Source organism: Cottoperca gobio, chromosome 9 (assembly GCF_900634415.1).
Source record: "Cottoperca gobio chromosome 9, fCotGob3.1, whole genome shotgun sequence".
NCBI classification, from domain to species: domain Eukaryota; kingdom Metazoa; phylum Chordata; class Actinopteri; order Perciformes; family Bovichtidae; genus Cottoperca; species Cottoperca gobio.
In genome coordinates this window covers 23,011,532-23,032,868 of record NC_041363.1, presented here as the reverse complement: position 1 = coordinate 23,032,868, position 21,337 = coordinate 23,011,532, and the positions used below count along the sequence as shown (strand labels likewise).

The 21,337-nt window shown below is 38.4% G+C and overlaps 1 protein-coding gene across 4 annotated transcripts in view; it reads left to right on the top strand.

Moving 5' to 3' along the window:
* LOC115013305 (phospholipid-transporting ATPase ID-like) overlaps window positions 1-21,337 on the top strand; it is a 46,907-nt gene that overhangs the window by 20,933 nt on the left and 4,637 nt on the right. For 3 of the 4 annotated variants that reach the window (XM_029439508.1, XM_029439507.1, XM_029439509.1), the window contains exons 4-26: window positions 1,167-1,280; window positions 3,246-3,344; window positions 5,274-5,335; window positions 9,914-9,986; window positions 10,554-10,624; window positions 11,420-11,502; window positions 11,843-12,001; window positions 12,200-12,288; window positions 12,534-12,727; window positions 12,868-13,076; window positions 13,868-13,911; window positions 14,174-14,339; window positions 14,479-14,667; window positions 15,107-15,222; window positions 16,595-16,759; window positions 16,861-16,972; window positions 17,737-17,842; window positions 17,950-18,085; window positions 18,525-18,708; window positions 19,261-19,484; window positions 20,389-20,472; window positions 20,584-20,829; window positions 20,935-21,073. In XM_029439508.1, coding sequence (XP_029295368.1) covers window positions 1,167-1,280; window positions 3,246-3,344; window positions 5,274-5,335; window positions 9,914-9,986; window positions 10,554-10,624; window positions 11,420-11,502; window positions 11,843-12,001; window positions 12,200-12,288; window positions 12,534-12,727; window positions 12,868-13,076; window positions 13,868-13,911; window positions 14,174-14,339; window positions 14,479-14,667; window positions 15,107-15,222; window positions 16,595-16,759; window positions 16,861-16,972; window positions 17,737-17,842; window positions 17,950-18,085; window positions 18,525-18,708; window positions 19,261-19,484; window positions 20,389-20,472; window positions 20,584-20,829; window positions 20,935-21,073 — 3,064 coding nt within the window. Of the gene's footprint in view, window positions 1-1,166; window positions 1,281-3,245; window positions 3,345-5,273; window positions 5,336-9,913; window positions 9,987-10,553; window positions 10,625-11,419; window positions 11,503-11,842; window positions 12,002-12,199; window positions 12,289-12,533; window positions 12,728-12,867; window positions 13,077-13,853; window positions 13,912-14,173; window positions 14,340-14,478; window positions 14,668-15,106; window positions 15,223-16,594; window positions 16,760-16,860; window positions 16,973-17,736; window positions 17,843-17,949; window positions 18,086-18,524; window positions 18,709-19,260; window positions 19,485-20,388; window positions 20,473-20,583; window positions 20,830-20,934; window positions 21,074-21,337 lie in introns of all 4 variants that reach the window. The other variant, XM_029439510.1, reaches the window with a different exon arrangement.

The following is a 21,337-nucleotide window of genomic DNA, read 5'->3' as shown; positions in this document are numbered from 1 at the left end:
ATGATACAAGCTGAACACACTGACCAAACATGTAGATGGGCCTATGTTTATTTTTCCACTGCCGGTGGTCTGTGGCCAGTTTACTTCCCCAGCAACCCTGTTATTGTGTTTTCTTAGTTTGATGCGTTATATCTGAAAAAGGGCTAAAAGGATTTTAGTAGAAAATGCTTCAATACTTACAAAGAACAATCTTGCTACCACCTGCGTCAAGGACGTATCCATGGAGTCAACATTATTTTTCATTAATATACATATTATAATTACCACCTTGATCTGCGCTAGCGCTTAGCCCAGTTAGCTAATGTTGGATTACTGGTAGCCTAACCTTGCTTAAAGTATGTTAGCCTCAATCTTTGGCACATTTGCACCAAGCTGTAGTTGCTGCTTAAAATTAACAAGCTAATAATGGCTGTAACTGTTTGTGCGGTTGCTTAGCTAATCTTGTGTTAGCCTTACGCCCTGTTAGCTGATGTTGGATTTCTGTTAGCTAGCTTTGTTTTACTAAAGTTAGTTTTGTGCCCTGCAAGGTTAGTAAGTTAGTTAATGTTAGTTTATGTTAAGTTTTTGGACCATTATATAAGTAGTTCTAAATCATTCTGAGCAAGAATATACCCATGTGCACCTTACATGAAGGCAAGTGATTAGTTGGGTACTTCACTGCTGTATTAATAAGTTTAGAATAAATGATTAGGCAATAGGACAAGATTTTGGTATTAAAAGCGTTCTGGTTTCTGTTGTTTTAACCTCATGCTTTCATGTAGCTGGTGTGAGGGGCAACCCTTTCTATTTATTATAATTACACCAGGGGCAGTGGCAGATACGGGAGGTAAGGGACACTAGCTAACATACGGTAGCTAATGGAAAAAATGTGAATGAGAACCTTGTTAATGAGAATTTGTGTTTCCTCTTTTGATGGTTGTTTGACTTCTGTTTCATAAACATATTCAGCATGTTAACCACCTACACACATGAAGCTAGAACTTTAACTAGATTAAAGGGGAAGAATGAGAAGTGCATTTTCACTGAAACATAAAGCTTCAAATATCTTGAAAAATGTCCATAAGTATATTCATCCAAAAAACCCTACATTTCTTTAAAGCATGTGCATTTCAACATTAATCCAGATTGAATTAACATAATTATTTGTTTTACTTTACACCTTCCAGACGAACGCCATCAAGACCTCCAAGTACAACCCCTTCACCTTCCTGCCTCTTAACCTGTTTGAGCAGTTCCAGAGGATTGCTAACGCCTACTTCCTGTTTCTGCTGGTGCTCCAGGTGAGGGAAACTAACGTACACAAACACAGGAAAACATACACGCAAGGCTTCCATCCACATGTCAAGCTAATTTTATGTAAAACGTGTGAAATCTTTTAAAATAAGATTCAAATTAGGCTTGTTTCTCTCAGGTTGTTTGAAGACATACTGAATGTTTGACACATTTGCTGGAAAAGATTCAGAAATAATATTATCCTGGACAAAGAGTTTAACTAATCAATTCAATTAAATAGTTCCTCATTTTCCTGGAACCATATGGAACTGACAGATTGTGTTGCAGACATGCAGTCAAACACAACACAATACACAATGAGCGACTTCTCTTTCTGACAGTGTAGTGTGTGTTAACCAAACAGGATATAGATGAATCAGATGCAATGAGATTAAGGAAGTGTAACATCCAGTACAGGAAATTGCCTCATCGTGTGCAAGACATGTCATGTTGCAACACAGAGGTCGTTTGCTGACAGACGAGGAGAAACTGTAGCACAATGGCAGTTTCAGTTGAATGATATTTAACAGTTTCATATATTTAGTTTGAGACTCCAAGACAATGGCTAATACAATCCTATTAGGTCTTTATTGTATATATATATATATATATAAAACAACTTTAAAATTGCCTTGGACTCACACAAAAAGCTACTCAGTTCTTACTTGTTACAAGCATTTATTTTCTACCAAATGTCATTGAAATCTGGGAAATCCAGGAAAGACCAGGATTGGACCAAAAGAAACCTCCTTGGTAGACATAGTGAACACATACGCTGCAAAATGTGCATGTTATATTTTAAATTGCACCTTACTGTGAACCAATTATATTTTATATTTTTTATATTTTGTCTTATATACACTATCTTTTCCACTTTGTATTGCAACTGATGCACAACAATTTCCATCAAGATAAAGAAAGTTTTATCTTATCTAAAAATCAATCAAGAAAAACGATATTATTTTTGCAGTATAAACTTGTCCTATAGACCAGATGAAATGCATATATGGGTTGGACAATATATTGATCAAAAAGTTTGGAGGCAAAACATATTGCAGCCTCGTAGATACAGAAATGTATTGCTGCGATGTTAAACGATGTTCTGTCGTCTTCCTCAAATCTAGTTTAAACTGTGGTCATTTTGGTAATCACAGTTTCTAAAAAAAGTATAAGAACCATTTTTACAAGTTAATTTTGAGAGTACGTATGACTGCTTTACGTTTAAGTTTTACCTTAATTAACATAATGCACACACTCTTCTCTCCTTAACACCCACACACATCTTTCTTTTGTCACCTCTCTCTACCACAATCTCTCCTTCAGAGCCCTTTATAACCAATATAATGTTTTACACTTGTTATCTGTGCATCGTATTGATTATTTGCTGTTCTACTTGTCTTATCATTTCTGTTGTTATATGCATGTTTTCTTTGTTTTCATTTTCTCAGGTGATCGAAGTCTCTCTTTTTTTTTTTCACGAGCTATTATGCGCAAAAATAAACAAATCTACATATGCCCATCTACTTATCCACTTACATATCACACAAACAGTATAGCTATGGGCTACGATCTCAAAACTACATCACTCTGTCCGTCCCCTCAATTCGCACAGAACTTGGAAAAAAGGCCTTATCATACTCGGCCCCCTCAACCTGGAACACGCTTCAGCAGGAACTTAAGCTGTCCAGCTTCATACCCCTGGGACATTTTAAACTCATTTTAAAAAATCTAGAAAAATCAGCTGTCGGTGTTTGTTCTTGTCGTTGAAAATGCACTTTTATGATTTTTATTTGTATTTTTTATGATGTTTTATTTGACTGTTGCCTCTGTGTTTAGTGTCCTGTAAGTCTGTAACTTGTATGGTGCTGTTGCCATTTGACCAGGTCTCTCTTGAAAATGAGACCCTGTGTCTCAATGAGAACAATAAACTAAAGTGAACTGAAGACAGTTTTCTCTGTGTGTTTGTTCTTCAGGTGATTCCTCAGATCTCCTCTCTGTCCTGGTTCACCACAGTCGTGCCTCTGGTCCTCGTGCTAACAGTCACCGCTGCCAAGGATGCCACTGACGATATCGTAAGCAAACGTGTTTTCTGTAGAATTTCACCTTTCACAAATGTTTTATTTGTCATCTAAAATATAAGTGAGGATAGCACATCCAATCAGGGAGGAGTTTCCATTCAAGTGAACTACCTTGATGATATGTGGTAACACAGTACTATACATTATCGTATGCAGCTGATAATCACCGTTCACTCTCTTGACTGTGGGAAATACAGTTTCACTAACATCAGCACGCTCATGTACAAAACACTTCACGCTCCTCTTAACTGACGTCAACGTCAAATTAAGGTTGCAGGAGCAACTGGGTCTCTGTTTGATTACATTTTGATCAGAGACATTTTGACCTCAGTCGACCGTGGGCTCATTTTGGCAAATAGAAACTTTGTGTGTTGAATTTGAAATTCAACACACGACATTCAGTGTTTTAGTCAAGGGAGGCCTTTTCTGTAAAATTATTATTTAACAGACCATTCACAAATCAACAGTCAGATTTGTGAAAATGTTGTAATGTAGTGACAACAAATGGGAATCACATGGGAGTTGAGTTTGATTAAGACATAACAAAAGTTCCCCCTGCCCAAATCTCAGGGCTACTGCAAGTTCTTCAGGAAGTCTTTTTTTTTTTTTTTTTTTTTTTTGATCGCTTTACGGGAACTGAAACAGAATGAAATGTACCTCGAAAACAATAAAGGGAAAATGATTTTTTGTTTCAGCCGTCAAGGTCACCCAAACAAAAGTGTGCGTGTATGTGTGGCACCAAATCACCTAATGCCAAACCACGAAGAGGAAATAAGTGTTATAATGGGTTAAACGTTAGCAGAAGGAGGAGAACAAGACACTTTTTGTTTGGCAGCAGTGGCGATCCTGAGCGGTCCTCATCGCCGGTCCCCATCTGTTCCTTTGGTGAGGTCACACAGCCACATCGGACTGAGGTGGATGACCTTGCAAAACAAGCGCTGAAACAACTGTCGTCAGTGTTGGGAAAGCTGCTGTGAAAGGACAATTTTTATGCTGCCTACTTAACTGCAGTGTAAACTGACAATACAATTGTATTGTATCGTAATGTAGAAATTTAGTAGTTATAGATTTTGTATTTCTTAGATTATACTGATACATTTTATATCTAATGATATAAATTCTGCATGTCAAATATGAGGAAGATTTTATTTTTGAATTATTGTCTTATTTCCATTAGTTTCACAGTTGGAGAACAGTAATCATCTAATTCTGTGGCTCCCAAATTGCGATTTTTTAAATTGCTACAAAAGGGGTCCCAAAATGATTAATAGAAAAGCAAAGCAAAGAAAACATCAATATAACACAAAGTAAAGCTTATTTAGTCAGACTTTCCTCTATTTGTGGAGATTTTTGTTTTTTAAACAAAAACAATGAAAAAGTTTGTCTTTGACTCAGGAAGAACAAATTTATTTTATTTTTAAGTTTAACTTTTGTTATTACTGTATGTAACATCTGTCATTCACTCAGATTACTGTTACTGTTTGAGACAAATAAATTTGATTTGATTACAAAAGAGCGCTTGACTGCGCTGACTGTCTCAGTAGCCGCCTCTGTGTCTCACTCACAGAAATAAATAGTGATCAGAAACTGAAGAGAGACTAGATGAGACAAAGGAGGTTGTGGAGACTCATCAGTGAAGGGGAGTAGAGGTTTCTCAAAAGGTCAATAGCTTTAATTCAGGAAATGCGTATCTCTAATGGGAAGTTCCCGTTTGATACTGTAACTCCAAAAATATATCTCTTCTCACACATTTGCACGTCAGTATTTATGATAAATTCTAGCACAATATGTCAGTTGTTGAGTCATACGTTTCTTGCTAAGTTTCATCACAGTGTATCAGTTATTTGGTGGTAAAACTGTTTCTTGTGAACATTTATGACTCAATGCTGTTTAATTTTGTCTTTGTGTGTGTCTTTTTTCCAGAATCGCCACAGGAGCGATAATCAAGTCAACAACAGAAAAGTTCAAGTCCTTATTGACAGAAAGTAAGTTTGTTTGTGTGCAAAAAAGTGTGTTCATGTGCATATAAATGATGGGGAATATACCTGTGCTCATATATCTAAAGTTTCTATTCTATAAATGGAAGAATTGAAAGTCAAACAAAGCTAAAAGTGGGCTTGAAATATGCATTTTATAAATTAGGGTCCAAATTTCCCAACAACACCCCCTTGAGAAATTGTTAAAACATATTTGATTTATTTTCATAAATGTGTAAGTTTAACTCCCTAAATCACATATGTCAGAGTCAAGGCCCGCGGGCCACATCCGGCCCGCGAGAAGGTTTTTTACGGCCCCTGGGATGATCTTGATTTATTATTAGAACCGGCCCGCAGCCCGCAGATCTTTTACACGCACCAATACTACATTTCCCACAATGCAACGGTGACGCACCGAGCAGTAGGCTGCTTCATTTCAATATTTATTGGCACAGCAGTCGTCAGCATCACAGTAAAATTAACTTTCAGATACCCATCAAAAATGGCAAAACGGAAGGTGGACACTGAGAACCGGGGGTTTCAAACAAGGTGGGAGTCGGAGTATATGTTCACGGAGGTAGCTGGAAAACCTGTGTGTCTTCTGTGTGGAGAAAGTGTGGCGGTACTGAAAGAGTATAATCTGAGACGACATTATGAAACGAAACACGCGGACAAAAACAAGAATATGAGCGCACAGTTGGCTGATAAAATAGGTATGCTTGCCGCTGACTTTCGACGCCGATTTGCTGACTTTGAAGCACAAAAAAGCAGGTTGGAACTGCTCGGTAACCCATTTGCTGTTGACGTGGAAAGCTCACCACCAAACCTCCAAATGGAGTTGATTGACCTCCAATGCAATGATGCACTGAGGGCAAAATATGCGGCAGTGGGTGCTGCGGAGTTCGCCCGTTTCCTCCCCGACACAATGCCCCAGCTGCGCATCCAGGCTGCTCAAACGTTGTCTATGTTTGGCAGCACATACCTGTGTGAACAACTGTTTTCTTTGATGAACCTGAACAAAACATCACACAGAAGTCGACTTACTGCTGAACACCTCCACTCAATTCTGAGGATTTCCTCAGCTCAGAGCCTTACCCCGAACATTGATGAACTTGTGGAAAAGATGGGACACCACCAAGTATCACCCTCAACCTCAAACAAGTGAACATTACTGTGCAATCACATATTTAGAGTTTTTACTCAGTTCAAGTTTAAAAGTTAAAGTTTAATATTTGTTTTCACTGCATGTTACTTCTCCTTAAACAAAGTGTTGTTTTTGATTAATAGATTTTTGCACTTTATTTTATTGTATTTCAATCCAATTATATTTTAAAAATATTTCAGTTGAGTGGATGATAGAAAATTGCTATTATTGTTTTTTTCTTTGAAGTAAATTTAGCCCACTTTTGCTAAAATAGAAAATATAGGCTACTGATGGTGCCTTGAATACCGGTTTCTTTCATTTAATGTTCATGTTATGGGGATTTTTATATAAAGGAAATTTGTCTTTTGTGTCTGTTGAAAATTAAAGATTACTGACAGAGCCATAAGAAAATATTGCTTTATTTATCTGATCATATTGGAATATATTTGTTAGGTTTTCAGTAGGTTCAATTAGGTTCACTAGACTATATGCGTCATTTAAAAAATTTTCAATGAACATTCGAACAGTCCGGCCCTCGGCTTGTAGCTAAATTTTTTATTTGGCCCTCCGTCCATTTGACTTTGACACCCCTGCCCTAAATGGTCTGATGACTGGTGCTAAGCCAGATATATAATCAAGAAAAGCTGTTCTAAATACCTTTTTGTAAAAGTATTTTTCATGTTTTGTTTGTTAGGTTTTTATTGTCACCTAAAACCACATTTTAGAAATACTGAATATAATAAATAAATAATAAATAGACTCAAAACTTTTAATTAAACCATATTTAATTAGTAGTTTTTTTGTTAATGATTTACAAACTGTTTTTTTCTAATTGCTTCACGGGAACCGAAACAGAACGAAATGAAAGAAATGAAAATGACCTCACATTTCAGCCGTGAAGGTTATCCAAACAATCAAATGCAAACTCGTCTTCAGATTGTTAAAGATCCCAAAATATCCAGAAACGATGAAGAGCATGACCTCAATAATATCAATACATGACCACCATGCAATGATTCACATTATTGACTACCTCAGACCTCTGTGGGTACAGTAAGATCCCAACATTACCAACATTTCGGTTTTGAGTTCCACTCAATGCACCACCTGTATATTTAGATGTGTATGGTGCACTGGAGACGAGTATTTGCATGTATGAGTCTGTCTTTCCTCCTGGGGTTGCTATTGTTGGCTGCTGGGTAGCAGCTCTCTGCCCACTGTTTAGGGCTCCATGGGAAGCAGCTGCAGGATGGAGGAAGAGTCTGTTTTCTTTCTGTTGACCTGATGTTGACTTTTGTTGAATAAGTAAAGGCTCTGTCACACATATCCGTATGACAGAAACGTATGCCGGCGCATACGAAATATCGGCAATAGGTTGATATAAATTAAGGCTAAGTTGTGATCGTTTGAAGGACGCAGACGATTACGCCGAACACGCCAGACACACGGCCCTGTCACACAGCTCCGTATGGCAGAAACATGCCTGCGTATATGAAAAGTAGCTCAAAATGTATCAGAGTCCAAATACAGTCCAACTTTTCCACAGCGGTGTTGTAGCTGACGTATACATAATGAATACATAACAAATTATTATACGTATGTCAAACATTGATAGCGTATCACTTACTTATTTAAAACGTATCAGAGCGTCTGGACAACGGAGCTGGAAAAGTGCCATTTGGTTCACGTCATGCTGATGCTGGAGACCGGCTAACATGCTGAACGCTAGCTGTACTGTAGAAACACGTTTAATAAGTTACTCCGTCGTCAGGCATCATCTTAACATAGGGTAGGAATAGGTTATTCACTCGTTATCAATACATTGGCTGTAGGATTCACCGTCAGCCGACGTAGCCTATATCTAATGTACCGCTAACGTAGTCAAGTAGGTATTACGTACTATATTTACGTAGGTAAATATTCAACTATGTATTCCGTATTCACGTATGTCTAACATAACGTAACGTCTGCATATCTTATGAAGACACACATCGGGTACATCTGGTTATTTTGAACATGCTCAAAACATCAGCGTTCAACAACACACCCCAGCGTAACACAGTGAGCTCTTAACGAATACTACTTATACCTTACCTTATATCAACGTACACCAGCGTGTTGCCGATATTTTGTATACACCATATTTTTGTATACGTTATGCATTCGTTGGGCATTCGTCTGATACATTTTGTATAAGTAAGTGATGCTCTATCAATAGGTTAGACATGCGTATCTGTATATGTTCACTTTTCCGATCCGATTAAAAGTTGGACGTATTTGGACTCTGACAAATTTTCATATACGCCGGCATACGTTTCTGTCATAAGGATATGTGTGACAGGGCCTTTACAAGTGCTCGATTTGGCCCATGTTTGACCTGGATTACAACCCCTTTGTTTCCACAGGTGTGGGCCCCATATTCATTAGTATAGTTACTTTTCTTTTTTCAATAAATTTAAATAAAATATTTATGAGGTGAATAAAATTCAAGTGTTTACCATTGAATGAAGCTGAGACTGTTAACGTGAGTGTTATTATCAGAAGTGCATTTTTGAATCAATGTTGAAGCAGGTTTTATATGAGAGGCCTGCCTGATAGAGGGTCAAATGTAAGGTGCAGGAGTTCAACAAATTAGATGGAGCTCAGACTTAGTGCTCAAACTAAAAATGTTCTCATATTTGATCAGTGTTTTAAAAAAAGTTTTTCTAGAAGGGGTGAAAAAATAAGTCCGATGATCATCACAAGCCATATAGTGACTATGGAGTTACTTATTGGGCTCACCAACTGTCCATAAAACCCAACATTTTACAATATAATACACTATACTATAATATATATGTATACAATATAACGGGTGAAAAGAGCACACAAACTGTTTTACTGATTTCAAATTTCAACTAACTAGAAGTGAAACAATTTGAAGAAACATTGATTGTACTTGTTATCTTTAGTGTAAAGGTTAATTTGTCAATTGCTTTTTAAAACGTTTAATAAAACGATGAATTAAATCTAAAGTGTATGATGTTTTGGAGAAAGAAAATCATTAATGTGTTACTTTTGGACAAAGGGCACAAATTGTGATAATGCCCATTATTAATATTCATATACAGCAAGCTACATAACAAGCACGAGCAAATTAGAGAGAGATTAAAGTAAACAATTTACTCACCAGCACAATCTGAGGCATGAAATGGAAAACCCTAAAAAGCATCAAATATTTGTATTCCAGCCAAGTTTTAAAAACTCTTGCTTGGTGTCAGACAGATACACAAACGGATACAGGAAACTGGCAGGAACATGCAGTGAAGGAAAGGGAACTACTGTTAGGATGACCTTGGTATTCAGTGCTTCTTTATAGACAGTTTATTTCCTGACAAACCTCAAAGAAAACTCTACAGTGCAGAGTCCAAACATCCTCTTACCACCCTGTTTCCTCTTCTCAGACTGCGGAGCGAGAAATGGATGGACGTCCAAGTGGGAGACATCATCAAGCTGGAAAACAACCAGTTTGTCACCGTGAGTAAATTGGTGCTATATATACGAAAAGCTAAATCTACAGAAAATGAATGTAGTTGTGGATCTGTTGGGGAATGGAGAAGAAGCATTTTCTGTAGATTTAGCTTTTTGTTTGTAGTTTTGTCATCTTGATCTGTCGTTTTATTTCTGTGAGTTGACAGTGTTTTTAAAATCCTTTTATCTTTGGATTTCTTTTTTTAGATCATGGCAAAATGTTTCCATTTTTAGTATGTGTGTGCAAAGAATGTAAAGCGTCATGTTTGCCTGAGGAAGACCATTAAAGATTGAAATGTGGCATATCATTTTCGGGGGTTTGCAATATTCAGTGTTTGGACAAACTCTTTTTTTTTTCTTTGTAAAAGACAGAAAACCCACAAAGCAGTCAGTTAAAGCAACGTTTTCATCTGGTGTTAAGTTACAATAAACTACTGCAGGGATACTTCTGTGATTCTGTGTTATTATTGTCAGAAATCACTGCATTTGTTTCCGTTATTGAGCACAGATTAACAGAAATGCAGGCACACCATTGTTTTGTTTATCATAAAAAACAGATTTCTGTCATTTCAGGCCGACCTCTTGTTGCTCTCCAGCAGTGAACCTCTCAACCTGGTGTACATCGAGACAGCAGAGCTGGATGGGTTAGTCCATTTGTTGTGTAACGTCATGATGTGAGGTTGTTGAACGTATAAAGAATGCATCAGGGTCAGGGTGTGAATCCTTCAGTATCTCACGATTCAATTCAAAATCAATTCAGTTCATAGGGATGCTAATTTCTGGATCTACTCCATTACACTGCGGCAAATTATTGTATGAAAGCAGAGGGAAGTGTGTAAAAGCTTATGGAGTTTTTATATTTGAAGAAGTTATATCAACTGATTGCTATAATGGAAACACACAAAGACAAGAGGTAACATTTATTCATGCTAAACTTGCAGAAATGTGTGCAGAAACACAAAGAAGTATTTAGTATTTTCAATCCTCAGTGAATTCAAGAATACCTAAGTTCAAATTGTAAACAAAAGCTGCCTTTTTATTTCTCAGAAATTTGCCAATTTCCAAAATAAATTGGACGCAAAATAACATGTAGACAATTTTTTCAACAAATCACCCAATCATCCCTGACACAACTTTGAACAGAAATATCTGAGTTATTTTGTGTTTCTAAATCGATTTAAAAGTTATGAATTGATTCAGAATCTTCGAAGGTAAGAATTTCGGTTCTAACATTAATAGATTCCCCCCGCCCCTAATCTACAGGTTTGCATGTTGTCTCTCAGTTTTCTACCACTTGATCTCTTCCCTTTTCTTCTGCTCACCTACTTATTCTGCTTCTCTTTTCCTCCCTACCACTTTCTCTTCCTTCTTTGTTTGTGTCTGCCGTGTCATCCTCCCACTCTTTCTTCTCTTTATTGTCCTCCTCTCCTCTTCCTCAGAGAGACTAACCTGAAGGTGAGACAGGCCCTGACTGTGACAGGAGACCTGGGAGAGGATAGTGAAAAACTTGCAGACTTTAATGGTAGGCGTTACGTTTACTACAGCTCGTTTCACAAGCTTTCCGATTACAGCTGTTTGTTATTATCTGAAACCATTCATTTGAACAGTGATTTGACTGTAATTAATTTGAGACCATATGTGTAAGAGGGTCAAATCACTTTTTAAATTCCTTGTGGTACAATATCCTAATCTGAAGCAGGAAAACTATGATGAACACGGAGACTTGTACACACATAGGCATCAAATTGTCAAATCTTTCTACAAACTAAAACTTCTATTCTATCAGAGGAAATTAAAAACATCTAATAGTCACACATAAATTACATACATACATGTTTTAATAGTTAATTTCATCCCTCAAGGCGAGGTACGCTGTGAACCCCCCAACAACCGCCTGGACCGCTTCACAGGAACATTAACCTACGCCGGTCAGAAATACTCCCTGGACAACGAGAAGATCCTGCTGCGAGGCTGCACCCTGAGGAACACCGAGTGGTGCTTTGGGCTGGTGCTGTTTGGAGGTGGGGAACAGTGTTTTTAATGGACAAGTAATAATAAGGAACCTTATAAGCATATTAAGAGAGAGATATGAAAAACAGAACTGCATTGCAAAGTCTGAGTTGCCTCTTCTTTCACTTCAAAATACACTGAGACGGTTTTAAATGGAGGAAGATATGAGATGACTTGACGTCTTACTTGTTTCTGTTCCTCTTTTGCAGGTCCAGAGTCCAAGCTGATGCAGAACTGTGGGAAGAGCACGTTCAAGAGGACCAGCATAGACCGACTGATGAATGTCCTAGTCCTTTGTGTGAGTCCTCAAATTATTTAACTCAGGACGGCCGACAGTTTTTTATTGTAGTGCTCTTTATTAATCTGGATTGTTTTGGTGCAAGTTGACGAGTGTTGGAGATACCGACCGTAGAAATGAGTGGCTTCTCTCGATTATACTGAAACTAGAGTTAACCTTTTCCTTAGATTTGGATTAGGAATTATCTAGGGCACTACAAATAGACTTCAAGAATGATTGATGACCTCTGAATACCTTCCCTGCAGATCTTTGGTTTCCTGGCCTTCATGTGCACCATCCTGGCGATAGGAAACTGCTTCTGGGAGCTGAACGAAGGCTCACAGTTCATGGTCTTCCTGCCCAGACAAGATGGAAACAATGCTGCCTTCTCCGCCTTCCTCACATTCTGGTCCTACGTCATCATCCTCAACACCGTGGTGCCCATCTCTCTCTATGTTAGGTAACAACGTGTGTGGAGTTGCTATTTATTTAATGAACTTAAATGACACCAATCATGTAGTGAGAGTAGTCCAAAGTGAACAAAATGTATAAGGATAATATCTGCTTCTTCTCACTTTTTGTATTTACATCTTTCGGCAGTGTGGAGATCATTCGGCTTGGGAACAGCTTCTACATCGACTGGGACAGGAAGATGTACTATTCACGGAACGACACCCCCGCCGAGGCCCGCACCACCACGCTGAACGAGGAGCTCGGCCAGATCAAGTACGTCTTCAGTGACAAAACAGGGACGCTCACACAGAATATCATGACCTTCAACAAGTGCACCATTAACGGCAAATCTTACGGTAAGATTCAAGACTTTAACACGTAGTTCTGAAGCTGTTCTCTATAATTAAGTTGGTTTCTGGTTCAGTTTATACATCAGCAGCTGTAGAGACCTTTTTCCAAAGAAAGGCAATAAGCATCTTAGGGTTTCGTACTCAAAAAATAGCAAAGAGAGAGCTGTTAAAAACCCATGATTGTGATCTGAAAATGGAAAACTATATATAATGTCACACAATGATGCCATACATACATATAGCATTAAATACATTTAAATGGAGAGAAAACAAAGAACTCTGCAGACTTGGTGCTCACTTTATTGACCATGTTTTGTCCTAAGATCTTTATCAAGTTCATATAGACATACAGAACCATAGTGGCTCTTCATTTGTATGCCTACAAATCAATGAGCTCCTCAAATATCAAAACAAACTTAATTCTGAGCTCTTCCTATTGTAAGCAAACAGTACATTTACCAAAGTTATTGAAGGACGTTCACGTGACACAATTAAGCCATACAGGGACATTAGACAAAACATTTATTTGATTACACAATATAGCCTAGTCTTCAAAAAATAGAAAAAGACAATATAAAAATGACTCATAATCATTCATATTAACAAGGGAAAAATATAAGAAATACAAATAAGAAGTCATGTAAATAGATATATCAACAATAGAATGTATTCTTACGATAAAAAGCATTGAGTCATGTGTTTATTATCGTGTGTTTCTGGTGTGCTTCTTCTATATTCATCATGCGACTGGTGCATTTGTGTTTTGTCACTTATGAGCTTCAGATATTTTCTTTCAGGGGATGTGTATGACTACACGGGTCAAAGACTAGACCTTTCTGAGGTGAGTTGGAGAAGTTTCTCATTCCTAAATGGAAAATTAGGTCATTTGTTTGTGTGTTTTATGTTATGCATAACAGTGTTGCTTTAATATCTAAGAACCAATGGACTTAACACTCCAGATGCTTAACCACAAAACAAAACAATATAATTACTGAATATCGATTGATATCATCATGTAGATGAGACTCGATTTCACTGGATTACACCAGATGTAATGACACTCGTCCCTTCTTCCTACCTGGTCCTCCTCTCTCTCTTAACAGCATACAGAGACAGTGGACTTCTCCTTCAACCCGCTGGCTGACCCCCGCTTCATGTTCTATGACCACGCCCTGGTGGAGGCGGTGAAGCTGGAGAACCCAGAGGTCCACGCCTTCTTCAGACTGCTGGCTCTCTGCCACACCGTCATGGCCGAGGAGAAGAAAGAAGGTTAACACAGCCTCTGTCTTTTATAGATTAATCCAAATATCATTTTACAAGGAAGTGACCAAAAATGACCAGCTTTCCCTAAACCTGAAAGTAATTCCTCTTACTCAACTGACCAAAACTGATCTTTTTGCTCCTTCAGGGGAGCTTTTCTATCAGGCCCAGTCTCCAGATGAGGGAGCATTGGTAACGGCAGCCAGAAACTTTGGATTTGTCTTCCGCTCGCGTACACCAGACAGCGTTTCCATCGTGGAAATGGGACAGCAGCGCAGCTATGAACTCTTGGCCCTCCTGGATTTCAACAACGTCCGCAAGAGGATGTCCGTCATAGGTATATAATCCTCTGAAAACAGATCGTTGGGAGTAATGGTTCCTGTTTAGTGTGATTTCTCTTTTCTTTTCTTTAGCGACATTCAAACAAACAAAAAAACATTCAGAGGTAGAGAAGGACACGCGTATGTAAGCAGACAAACAACAAAAACAAAGAAGCCAACAGACATACAGTAGGATAGAGACATAAGAGAAAGCTCTGTGTTTTGCTTTTGATTTTGTTTTTGTTTTTTTCCTTTTTTAAAGTGTTTCTCAAGATTTGTCATATAGACTGCTGTCACTGGAGATTTTCTTTTGTTTTCACCAGCCAAACTGTGTAGAGTTGACAGATCGTAACTGTATTTTTGGATCTGAATTGAGGTCCCCAATTTAAGAAATTAGAACAATTATTTGTTCTCATGGATATGTGTGTGTGTGTGTTTGTGTGTGTTTGTGTGCAGTTCGGAGTCCAGAGGGGAAGCTCTCTCTCTACTGTAAAGGTGCAGACACGATCATCTACGAGAGGCTGCATCAGTCCTGCAACAAGCTGATGGACGTCACTACAGAGCACCTTAATGTCAGTAGCGTTTCTGTGTGTGTGTTCATGTGTGCTGAGATTTGATGATTTGATTCTCATATTTTATCTGATTCCTTCTTGGGTTTTTCCTGACTTTTTGCTGGATGTTTATCTCTTCATGCCTGTGTGTTGGTTGTTTCATCATCATGTGTCAAGTGTGTTTGTGTGTGTTTATGGAGAAAAAGTTCATCCTAATGTGCAGCTGCGAACATAAAGTTGGATGAAGTCCACAGAGGAGTCATCCAAAAACCTCTTGCTGCCCTCGAAGCGTAAATAATCAAATTTTGAATGCTAACCCTAACCCTTTTTTTACAAATACAATTTTATAAGGATGATCCAAATGACAGTTAAAAAAAACAGAAATGTAAGTTTATAACAATAAGTTTAAATTAACACACATTTTAACTGGGAGGCTGTTCCGAATCTCCTTTAGTTTAAAAAGTTCAGATGTGGGGACTGCTGGCAGAGCTTCTGAGGGTTTTATAGCAGAAGATAGTCAGGAGAGAGAGAGAGGGGATGATATACACCAAAGGACCGCGGGTCGGATTTGAACAGGCCACTACGGTAATGACTCAGCCTTAGTACACAAAGAAAAATTTTGTTTTTGAGTTTTGAGCTGAGGTTGATTTCAGGTACAAAAGATCCCAAATGAATGCTTGAGCAATACCATGGGCTGCTTTAAAACCTTAAAATGTTCTCTCAAATAAATGATGTGATTCCTCTTCTGTATAAGGCTGGCAGTATTCTATAGTTTTCTAATTGTCAAGAAATCCCATGATGACACCAAAAACAACAAGAGGCTCTGTAAATTCCTAAATCAGCTGCAAACTGTCGTCTTCACCAAACGTTACTCAACCAAGAGGACATTGCATTTGGAGAAGACTATTTTCAGACACAAATTCATACACATTTGTTGTGTTTAGTATGACTGTGTGTGTGGGATTGACTCAAGATAAACTACTGTACGATTTAGTGCAACAGTGCTGCTAACTAATGTGTTTATAATCTTTTTGGACAACCGCTAGGTTTTAGATACATATGCAAAATGTGTTAGTACTATTATGTTTGTGTTATCTCCCTCCTCTCTCCTTCTCATCAGGTCTTTCTTTTATTTATTCTTCTATTTATTTCCTCACCCCTCCTTTTAATTCTGTTTTTTCTTGTTCTGTTTATGTTGGAGAAAATATCAACAGTTGTCTTCTGTTTGTCTTCTCTCCTCTTGGAGTTTATTGCCTTGGTCGAAAAATGTACACAGCTGGGCACATGAGTTTGTGTGTGTGCGTGTGTTCTTCCAGGATGCTTGTAGTGCATGTATACGTGTGTACCTACATATGCAATGTTCATCCATATGTATGTGCATGGCTATCTGCAGGAGTTTGCAGGGGAGGGCCTGCGGACTCTGGCGCTGGCCTATAAGGATCTGGATGAGGAGTATTTTAATCAGTGGAAACAGCGCCACCATGAGGCCAGCATCGTGCTGGACGACCGAGAGAGCAAACTGGACGAGCTGTACGAGGAGATAGAGAAGGACCTGCTGGTAGGAGAAAAGAACCGCCGTTTGAGTAAAACTCATACTGTAAAAACTGGATTTTTTTTATTTGAATTGCATGTTGATTATGTTTCTGAATGTGTGTCCAGCTGCTTGGAGCAACAGCCATAGAAGACAAGTTACAAGACGGAGTCCCGCAGACTATCGAGCAGCTGTCCAAAGCCGACATCAAAATCTGGGTTTTGACTGGTGACAAGCAAGGTAAATACAGTACCTTCAAATATAATGAGAGAACTATTATTTATGTTATATTATATAATTATTTTTGGATTGCGAGGTCGTTCGTCTTTCTTTACACAGAAATCATTCTGAGTACGTTTTACCGTGCGCATTATTTTAGTTTTATCTTTAGCAATCAATAATCGAAAGAGAAGGTGACACTTTTTCAACCTGTAGTCATCTTGATTTGTGTTTAAATGATTGATTATACCAGTTTATTACAACTTTTCTCGGAATTTTGGAGTTTGGCCCGTACTCTCTATCTTATGATCTTGTACATACCAAAGTAATTGCTGATGTCTGGAAACAACAAAGTCAGATGTTGCAAAGAATTATTATCTCACCACTTTATTTGGACTACTGTAAATTGGCAGTCATACCTTAAAAACCATTCATCAGACTACAACACCCCACCTGTTCCACTACTCTACTCAACCTACTGTATGACTTTTTAATGGACATCAAGCCTCTTCGACACCTAAAGCAGAAAATGACAAAATGACCAAAGAACTCGACATTTGGAACTTTTTTCTAAAGATCCAGACACTCTAAACAGCTGCTTGGGCCTTCCTAATGTTGCAATGTGCATCATAATATCTGACAACGCACATTGACCATGCACTAGATGTGCTTATATGTACTTAATTTGCTTGTTGCCGTTTTAAAAATGTCACCCGTGTCAGAAGATAAATTCTTCATATCTGTCGGTATTGTCTGCTTACTGATGTTGATTATCGGTGTTGCAGAAACTGCAGAAAACATTGGGTACTCGTGCAACTTACTGCGGGAGGAGATGAACGAGGTCTTCATCGTCTCGGGCCACTCACCTGACGATGTCAGACAGGAACTGAGGTCAGAGGAAGTTTCCAAAAAACTGTTTGAGTTTAGACTGAACATGAGGAACTGAGCTGATTATGAAACGTCTCCGTGCATCCATCCATTTATTTTATTTTTTTCAGAAATGCACTGACCTCCATGAAACCAGTGGAGGATTCAGTGCTTCTGCCAGAAAGGACTCTGGGTAAAGGTGTGAAAGTGCTGACAGACGAGGTGGTGAATGGAGAGTACGGCCTGGTCATCAACGGACACAGCCTGGTACGCCATGAGAAGTTTCCTGACAACAACGCCTGCTGTAACTGTCCCCTGTGACTCGTGTTGCTTATCACTTAAACTAACTGATTTATCCTGGGAGTCCATCACACATATTTGATCAAGACATTTTGGCTACAGTGGAGAGGATTTTCTTTTTCATGGCATACTTTAACAAAAATTAATCAAAACTTTATATATATATATATATATATATATATATATATATATATATATATATATATATATATATATATATATATATATATATATATATATATATATATATATATGAAAGAAAATACGAAAAAGAGTTTAGTGTTTGTTATTTTTATGTCGTTATTAGTTTTTCATACAAGTGTGCAAAAGTAACCCAACTTTTGTCAAATCAGCCTCATGAAGGCTTCATTAATGCCATTGTTAATGCTTCATAATGTTCCCTCAGGCGTACGCCCTGGAGCACAGCATGGAGCTGGAGTTCCTGAGGATGGCGTGTATGTGTAAGGCGGTGATCTGCTGCAGGGTCACTCCTCTGCAGAAGGCTCAGGTGGTCGAGTTGGTCAAGAAGTACAAGCAAGCGGTCACACTGGCCATAGGAGATGGAGCCAACGACGTCAGCATGATCAAAGGTTTCAGAGCAGCTTCATGTGTCGAAGTTAAAGATGTTTTTTTGTCCCAAGTAGGAAATCTGCATTGGAAGATTAAGAGAGAGAAAAGTGATTATAACGGACAAAATACACCCAAAACAAGTCTTCTTTTGGTTTAGCTCATTGTTTTCATTGGTTTCCATCAAAAAAGCTTTGATAAACAGACCAGAGCTGAAGTGATGAGTCGATTAGTAGTTTAGTCGATTGTTATGACGTTATTTTGCAACTATTTTGATAATTGATTAATAATTTCAGACATCATTTTCAAACAAAATTAGCAAACATTCGCTTTCCAGCTTTATCAACGTGAGGATTTGATGCTTTTTCTGTTAAACTACTGATACAACAAAATAAGCAGTTTGAAGACATCTTGGTCTCTGGGATGTAATGGATCTGTGGCCTTAAACCAGAAAAACGTGACTGAAATATTCTTAACAAATAGCAAATGTCTTTTTATTATATCTGTTCTTGGATACAGATAAACACTCAACTCATTCAAACACCCTTTTCTTCTTCTACTCTTTGTCCAACCAGCGGCTCATATAGGCGTGGGCATCTCAGGCCAGGAGGGCATGCAGGCCGTGCTGTCCAGCGACTACTCCTTCGCCCAGTTTCGCTTCCTGCAGCGCCTCCTGCTGGTGCACGGACGCTGGTCCTACCTGCGCATGTGCAAGTTCCTGCGCTACTTCTTCTACAAGAACTTCACCTTCACCTTCGTCCACTTCTGGTACGCCTTCTTCTGCGGCTTCTCTGCACAGGTGAGAGTGAAATAAGATGGAGGGAGGGTGGATGAGGTGACGAGAGAGAAAAACAGACTGTGATGGGGTAATGAGGAAAGAAATGTGCAGATAAAAATAATTAATAAAAATAGTTAATAATAACAAGGTAATGCAGAATCAATCAGCTGACAATGATCATGTAATAAAAGGAAAAGGTCTGATTAAAGGAGGTTAAAGAAACACAGACTTTAATGACTTTTTGCTTTGATAATAAAGATTGATTAGACATCATTAACATCAATTCTTATTCTTGTTCTATTTTTCCAGACAGTTCAGCCATTAACCATTAAACCAACGTTTTGTGCTCCCCCAATTAATTTAAATGTATATCTGAAAAATATTCCACGGTGTTTTCTCATGGAGAAACATATACTTAATTGACATGTGATCCTCCAGAATCTATGACCATAGCAAGTCCTTAGAAGAACGACAAAGTTGACCAATCAGAATCGAGTATTCAACATAGCCGTATAAAAAATAAATATAAATGTTTGTAGCAGAAGTTTGTTTTCATCTCACGACCCCTCATATTTATCTTGGTGGGGAACCACAGGGCTAACTTTATATAAACTAGCTTCCCTTCAAGCAGCTGCATCAGCAATTAATGCCTCAGTATTATGATCTAATAATTACATATATAATAATGTAATAATATGTAATAATGTAATAATGTAATAATAATAATAATCAGCCGCAGTCACATTTTACAGCAGAAGAAGTACTTTAAGAACATTTTGATAATCATATTCCTGATGTACTTTTACTTACAGTAAGAAAGTTTTAAATAAAAAAAGTTGTATTGGCACTTTTGCTTAAGGAAGGGATCTGAGTACGTCTTCTACCACTGGTGTTCAATAATTAAGGTTGTGACTTCGCTTTTCAGACGGTGTACGATGAGTGGTTCATAACACTCTACAATCTGGTGTACACAGCACTGCCTGTCCTGGGAATGAGTCTGTTTGATCAGGTAACTCTATGATGTGTGTTTGTAAAATGAACTTCATCTGATCACCTTTTATACAAAGCTTTATACAGAAGACAGAAACACACTGACTTCATGTCTGTCACTGCTGGTCAGGATGTGAACGACGTGTGGAGTTTCCAGCATCCTCAGCTCTACGTCCCTGGTCAACTCAACCTGTACTTCAGCAAGAAGGCCTTCTTTAAGTGTGCCCTCCACAGCTGCTACAGCTCCTTGGTGCTCTTCTTCATCCCCTACGCAGCCATGCACGACACCGTGAGGGACGACGGGAAGGACGTCGCCGACTACCAGTCCTTCGCCCTCCTCACCCAGACATGTCTGCTGTTTGCCGTCACAATCCAGGTGACAGGAACCTTTTTCATTTGGATAATGTTGTCTTTTGTTATTTGTCAGGCTTAGAATAAAAATAATTACTCATATTTGTTTGTTTTCTCTCCGTGTCTATAGCTGGGTTTGGAGATGTCTTACTGGACAGCGGTGAACACTTTCTTCGTGTTGGGCAGTCTGGCCATGTACTTCGCTGTCACGTTCACCATGTACAGTAACGGCATGTTCCTCACGTTGCCGTCAGCCTTCTCTTTCATAGGTGAGTGACAATTGACTTTAAAGTAATTCTTGTGTATGTTTCCCACATTTGTGTTGGTTAGCGAGTTGGTCTGCTCCTAAGAACAGCTTTGCTCATTGTTTTATACAAGGCTCTGCCAGAGAAAAAGGCAGTATAATTCAAATAAGTTGAATTATACTTCCAAATACAGTGTCTGAAGTGAGTTTGGTGTGTTTGCGCAGGGAAAATATCTGAAGTACAACTAAATCAAAAACCTAAACTGGCTCGGATCACTGCTGTGTGTGT